At 44.7% G+C, this 6,711-nt stretch overlaps 1 protein-coding gene across 1 annotated transcript; it reads left to right on the top strand.

Moving 5' to 3' along the window:
• Window positions 1-2,518: 2,518 nt before the first annotated feature.
• LOC123405088 (disease resistance protein RGA2-like) lies at window positions 2,519-5,952 on the top strand. The gene has a single exon (XM_045098927.1). The coding sequence runs from the start codon at window positions 2,553-2,555 to the stop codon at window positions 5,850-5,852; it is 3,300 nt and encodes a 1,099-aa protein (XP_044954862.1). The 5' UTR covers window positions 2,519-2,552; the 3' UTR covers window positions 5,853-5,952.
• Window positions 5,953-6,711: the final 759 nt, after the last annotated feature.

Below are 6,711 nucleotides of genomic sequence, written 5' to 3'. Positions count from 1 at the left end.
CCTAGATGTTGGAAGAAGGAATTGAGCTTCTCATATTCCCCTCCCCAATCAGATTGAACAACTCTGATCTTACTGTCCAACTTTCTTTCGACGAGTGCTTGAAAGTTTTGAAAAACTTGAAACACATCGGACATTTTCTTAAGAAGATAGATCCATGAGAATTTACTATAGTCATCTATAAAACTCACATAATACGTGTGTCTACCGACACAGGAGGGAGCAGGACCCCACACATCAGAAAAAATTAATTTCAAAGGCTTGATAGAGACACTAGTAGATATGGGATAAGGTATCCGATGACTCTTAACACATTGATAGGAATGACAAATAGTTGCAACATCGCGCTCACCAACAAACGGGAGCTTATTTTTCCTAAGCAGTTTTCAACCAAAGAAAAGGAGGCATGTCCTAAACCATCGTGCCATCGTGTGGACGAAAGCTTGATAGCACCACAAGCTTGCTTATTGAATCTTCGAAACTCCGGAATCAACGGATAGAGGCCTCGAACACATCTACCGCGATAGAGAATTTTCTTCGCTGCCTGATCCTTAATCAAAAAGAAATAAGGATGAAACACGAGAAAAACATGATTGTCGATAGCAATTCTATGAACGGAAAGAAGATTTTTGTGGGCACGAGGAACATGTAAAATTCTTTTAAGGTGAATTTTTGGACTAGGGGTATTAAAAATTGAATGGCCAATGTGACGTATACCCATGCCTTCACCATTGGCTGTGTGGATTTGGTCCTTGCCACGATATTTCTCCTTCATGGTGACCTTCTCAAGCTCGTTGGTAATGTGGTTGGTGGCGCCGCTGTCGACATACCAATTTGTGTCGACGTCATAGGAGCCATCAGCCGCCGTGGCAACCTTTTCTTCATCTTGTGAGGAGTCTTCATCCTCCTCGTAGCGGTACCAGCAGTCCTTCGCCGTATGACCAGGCTTGCCACAGGTTTGGCAGCGAGGCATGTCCTGACGGGATCTGTTGGGGCCACCACCGCGGCGTCCTTTGGGGTTGCCACGAGGAGAGCCACCACCGCGACGTCCCTTTCCACGGAAAGAGACACGTGAGCGAGAGCCGCCGCCGCAGCCTCTGGAGGCAGAGTTGGCCGACGACTTGAAGCCGCACCAGAGCTTTGGTACTGTGCCATGCGGTGGTCCAAATTGCTAAGCATAGCGAAGAGCTCGTCGAGGGTTACCGGAGTGACGCGGGCGTCCAAAGCGCAAACCAGGGGCTGGTAATCTTGGTGCAGCCCGTGGATGATCTAGGACATGAGCTCGTCATCCTGGATGGCCTTGACGGCCGCTGCGAGTTCATTGGCAGAGCCTCGCATGGAGGCGAAGTAGGAGGCCACCGATTGATTTTCCTTCTGCGCGTTGCTCAGCGCAGTGCGGATGTTGTTGACGCGGCTGAGTGACTGCAAGGAGAACATCCTCGCCAGTGCCACCCAGAGTTCTTGCACCGTGGTGATCTTAGTCACCATGACGAGCACCTCCTTGGAGAGCTTTGGAGCAGGTATCCGAGGACCAGCTGGTCCTGCCTCACCCAGGTTGGATGAAGGGGATTCGGCTCAAAGGTCTCCTTCTCGGCGGTCACTTTGGTGACCAGTACTTTGGCCGGTTCGGACGGCATGCCATCGACGTAGTGGAAGACGCCGGCTCCCGCAGCTGCGGCGTGATCTGTGTTCGCCACAGAACGTAGTTGGTGCGGGAGAGCTTCTCCGGGACTCCACCACTGAGCATCAGCTGGTGGGAGGTGGAGGAAGAAATGGCTGCTGCGCACTTTGGGTGGTGATGGATTAGCTAGATTGATGGAGGAAGATTGCTCTATATACCATGTGCGATAATGCGGAAAACGTCTTAGCCTTCCTGGCCGACGTGATGCATGTTAAATAGATGGGGTGCCAGCCCTAATACGCGTACATGTTGTTGGGAGAGATTCTAGAAGTACAACTTGAAGGAGAAGGAAACAAGAGATAAGGGAAGATAAAAGATTATACGAGTATCTATCCTGTCTTAAAAGTATCTCTTCCTTCGATTGTGGTAGATCCTCCTGCCGTATACGTTAAGGACTGTTATGTTTAACAGCTACATACATATGAAGATTATGCTTCATGAACAGCTACACCGGAGATTCATTGAGGTCATCCCGGTGGCTGCTCCTTCTTAGTTGTCCACGAAGGATCGATCTCGTGGCGAGCCGGTAATTAACCAAGTTGATTGGCCAGTCCGCCGCAAGCTCCAGGTTAGGCAAGCCCTTCCTGCACGCAGTCCAAACAAGCCCTCACAAATCCAATGCCGTGAGATGAGGTGGTTCTCTGGAGGAAATATATTTAAAAAATACTATATTCAATTTCGATTTATTATTCTTTTGAGATCGTCGTTATCCAGTTAGTATTCTTCATTCTCTCATACAGACATTAGTGTTAATTACACAGTGAATGTTACTCTGACTCTCTGACCACAAAGTATTCTTCTATAATGCTCACCATGTCTATTGTTGGTCAACAGGATAGAAAAGAAATCCTGAGAGTTTCAGACTCCATTCATCATGAGTATATCGGGTACTATGGGAGTCATCAGTGGCATCAACGAATGTGTCAATTTATTTCAGTGGGCTAGGTCTTCTATTTCCTCTCTGCATTCTCGATGGAGTGGTAAACAAGAGCAAAATCTTCAGGATGAAGTACTGCACTTGCAGAGTAGCCTACAGTATCTCAGTGATACTCTTCCGGCAATGTACAACCTCATTGATCAAGCAGAGTGGTGGAGCCACAAACACTTTGTTGCTGAGCTGCTTCCAAAATTCACTGATGCAGTGTATGACGCGGAAGACATTCTTGATGAGTTCAGGTGGTATGAGCGGAAACTGACGGTGGAGGGCATTGCAAGCCAATCTCCTTTTATTGATTTCTTTAACCGTGCCATTCAGGGCAGTTTCAACAAAGTGAAAGACGTCCAGGAAAGGCTGGAGAATCTTTCTAATCTGCTCGAGAAGATGGGTTTGCGTGAAGTGACACCATGTTTTGACAAATCAGTCAGGCCAGAGACTAGTTCTTTTCCCATGGAGACAACAATATTTGGCCGTGATCAGGAGTTGAATCAGGTGACAGAATTGCTAGTTGTAAGAGAAGATGATAGTACGACAAAAGCTCATTCCAAACGGAAGAGAGAATGCCACACAATCAATTCATCAAAAAGAACATCGGCAACAATCAACCATGTTTGTAATGAACAAGAAAATGATCTTGCTGTCTTGCCAATAGTTGGAATTGGGGGTGTTGGAAAAACCACTATTGCTCAACATATCTACCAACAAGTGAAGCCACACTTCAAAAATAGAATTTGGCTTTCTGTCTCAGATAACTTTGACGTCAAGAGGTTAACTAAAGAAGCCTTGCAATCCATTTCTGGAGAGGAAAGAACTGGCCAGTTGGATTCTCTTCAACATGCTCTTCATAAAATTGTTTGCCAGGAAAAGTTACTTATTGTCCTTGATGACTTGTGGGACGATGCCTTCAAGGAGAATGGACAATCTTGGAAGAGATTTTGTGCACCTTTAAAAAATGTGAGGAAGGGAAGTATGATGTTGGTTACCACTAGGTCTCAAAAGGTTGCTGATGGAGTGCGCACAATGGAGGCACTGAAATTAAATGGCTTGCAGGATGATGTCCTTTGGAATATCTTCAAACTATGCATGTTTGGATCTGAGAGGTTTAGCAATGATCATGAGTTAGAGAAAATTGGTAGAGGCATACTTCCTAAGCTGAAGGGTTCTCCTTTAGCTGCAAAAACTCTTGGACGTATGTTAAGGACGAACCGTTCCACAACATATTGGAACAATGTTCTAGAGAGTGAATTGTGGGAGTTAAGGCAAGAGGAGGAAGATATTTTGCCAGCCCTTCGGTTGAGCTACATGTACTTACCATTCCACCTAAAGAGATGTTACTCATTCTGTGGTGTGTACCCTAAAGATCATGAATTTGAGAAGGGTTATTTAGCTGAAATTTGGGTAGCAGAAGGCTTTGTGGAACCTCAGGGGGACATTCCAATTCAGGATATTGCTGGTCAGTACTTTGAAGATCTTGTAAGTCGATCATTCTTTCAGAAAGTACATGGAGCATATGTAATCCATGACTTGCTTCATGACATGGTCCAAATGGTTTCAAAGAGTGATTGCTTCATACTAAAAAATGTGAAAGATTTCCAAAAAATTCCTAAGAATGTTCGTCACCTATCAATACTCGCTAACCCAAAGTTTGACTATTCGAAGTTGTTCAGCCTATGCAAGCATGAGAAGCTGCGTACCCTGATTTGCAACATGCCCTTGGAAGATAAAGTTGTAGCACCTGTAATGGATCAATGGTGTACTGAACTTGGGCGTATGCGCGTGATTATTTGTGCCTCTACAACTGGGTTATTGGGTAGTATTTGCAACTTGAAGCATCTTCGGTACCTTGAAATCTCAAGAGCTTCTCTTTTGAAGAGCCTTCCTCCAATGTTCTATTGCCTCTATAATTTGCAGATTCTTTATATTGGGGAATGCAAGATAGAAAGCTTACCCAGTGACTTTGATAAGTTGACCAGCTTGAGGGGACTTGAATTATGTGGATTTCGATATTATCTAGAGTATCAACCAAACTGCGATGCACTAGAAGCTGAACAAAAAAAGAGATATCTTCACGGTCTAAAAGTGCACCGGTCTTCAATGACGATTCAACAGAACAATGGGACAGAATCACTTCAACTTTTACAACCTCCCACTGGTCTAAAATCTTTGCAACTCCGGGATTATCCACATGTGTCTCTACCAAGCTGGTTTCAGCCACAAAAATTGTCAGGCTTAGCATCACTTGCCAATGTTGGTATTTTCACTTCCCTGATGGACCTAACAATTTCAGATTGCCACAAGTTATCAAGCCTTGAGCATTTTCTACATCCAGCTTCTATACCAGCCATCAAGAAAATACTAGTAAAAAATTGTGAGAGCTTAATATCGGTACCAACTGAAAGATTTGTGGAGTTCCATTGCCTTGAAGAAATGGAGGTGGTTCATTGCCCAAATATCTGTTCCCAAAGTTTGGTGGCGCCTTCACTCAAGAAGCTTGTGCTGGGTTATTCTGGGAATCTAGCAGACAATATTGAGTGCTGCTCCCTCACTAGCTTCTTCCTATATTATTCCCGTCACACGTCCATACACCTACAACATCTTCCAGCCCTAATGAGTTTGAGCATTGCAAGGTGCGAGTCTCTTACATCTGTGAGACCAGCGGTCTTCACTAACTTATCAAATTGCGGGTGCAGCGCCAATAGTATTACATCGTTCTTGTCCCTTACAGTGCTAGCCATTAGCGGCTGCACTAAACTGTCAACCCTTGATGACCTCCTAACCCAAGAATGCCTGCCTGTCGTTGAGAGGATTTATATTGCACACTGCGACGAGTTGCTCTCGCTACCCGGAGAAAGATTCGGAAGTTTTCTTTGTCTCAAGGACCTGGAGATTTATGATTGCCAACATCTGGACTGGCACAGGGGACTGGTGCTGCCATCGACGCTCCAGAGGCTTGTACTGGGCCAATGTGGCGATATATCTGCATGGGTTCCCAGCTGCCTGCAAAACCTTTCGTCACTTGTTTTGCTGGAGATGTCTGAGTGCTCGCGCATAACATCCATTCCAGGTGACATTTGGAGGACGAACCTTACATCTCTGAAGGAGTTATATATCAGAGATTGTCCGGACCTTGTGTCAATTGGTGGATTGGAGGCCGTTGCGAAGCTAGAGACGCTGCAAGTCTCTGGCTGCCCGAAGATGATGGAGATGCAGCAGCCTGTGAAGAGAGGCGGAGACTAGCTAGATCACATTGTACGTCTCTTGTTTAATTGACAGCAAGCTAGTTTCTTAATACGCACCGGTTAACTTACAGATTCTACACGTATGTTTTTTTTAATAAAAGGCCACCCCCAGCCACCCACCCTATTTTTATTGACAAAGCAGACAGAAAAACAAAGAATGCAGTTCTAAGACTTAATCTTTTCCTAATAATAAAGCAAATACGGTCTCTGGTCGTCCGTAGTTGCATTTTTGCAAAAAAGTCCCTTTGTTTTCTATTAATCAACCTGCAGTCCTTTCTTAAGTGAGGAAAAAGTTTCGTCGTGTCACTTTTATAAAAAAGCCCCCGACGTTTCCTGAGATCAACCCGCAGTCCGGATTTAAGTGAGAAAACGAATCTTTTTTCATTGTTCAGAAAAACCCCTGATGTTTCAAGTAATCAACCCGCACTCCGTATTTTAACAAAAAAACAATAACTTTTCAGTTAATCAATCCAAATTTTATCTAAAACAAAATTATCCATATCTTTTAAACCGTAACTCCGGTTTTAACATGTGATGCCATGTGAAAATATATTGCGTTTAGAGCGTGTGTTATTTTCTCTTTCGTTGCAACGCACGAGTTCTTTTGCTAGTACAACCAAAGGAGGTCCCCAGCACAGTGCTAAGCACCATTAAAAGTACTCCAAACATCCACTGCTCAACGAGCATCACAGCTAAAACTTAAGACTAACAGAAGAGGCTAGCTAGCAACATAATTCTGTAGCAGTCTACGGAATCATCTCCAAGCGATGCGGAGTAGCTCACCACGACACTTGTTCAGCTCGTTGATGAATTGCCGGAGCACCGTCTCCTGTATGGCATCACAAAGTACTCCCCAT

The sequence above is a fragment of the Hordeum vulgare genome, chromosome 6H, assembly GCF_904849725.1.
Source record: "Hordeum vulgare subsp. vulgare chromosome 6H, MorexV3_pseudomolecules_assembly, whole genome shotgun sequence".
NCBI classification, from domain to species: Eukaryota; Viridiplantae; Streptophyta; class Magnoliopsida; order Poales; family Poaceae; genus Hordeum; species Hordeum vulgare.
Note: the sequence above shows the minus strand (reverse complement) of the source record. Positions and strands in the feature narration are given on the sequence as shown.

Coding starts and splice junctions, on each gene's coding strand:
- LOC123405088 (XM_045098927.1), top strand. CDS start 2,553: ATGAGTATATCGGGTACTATGGGAGTCATCAGTGGCATCAACGAATGT.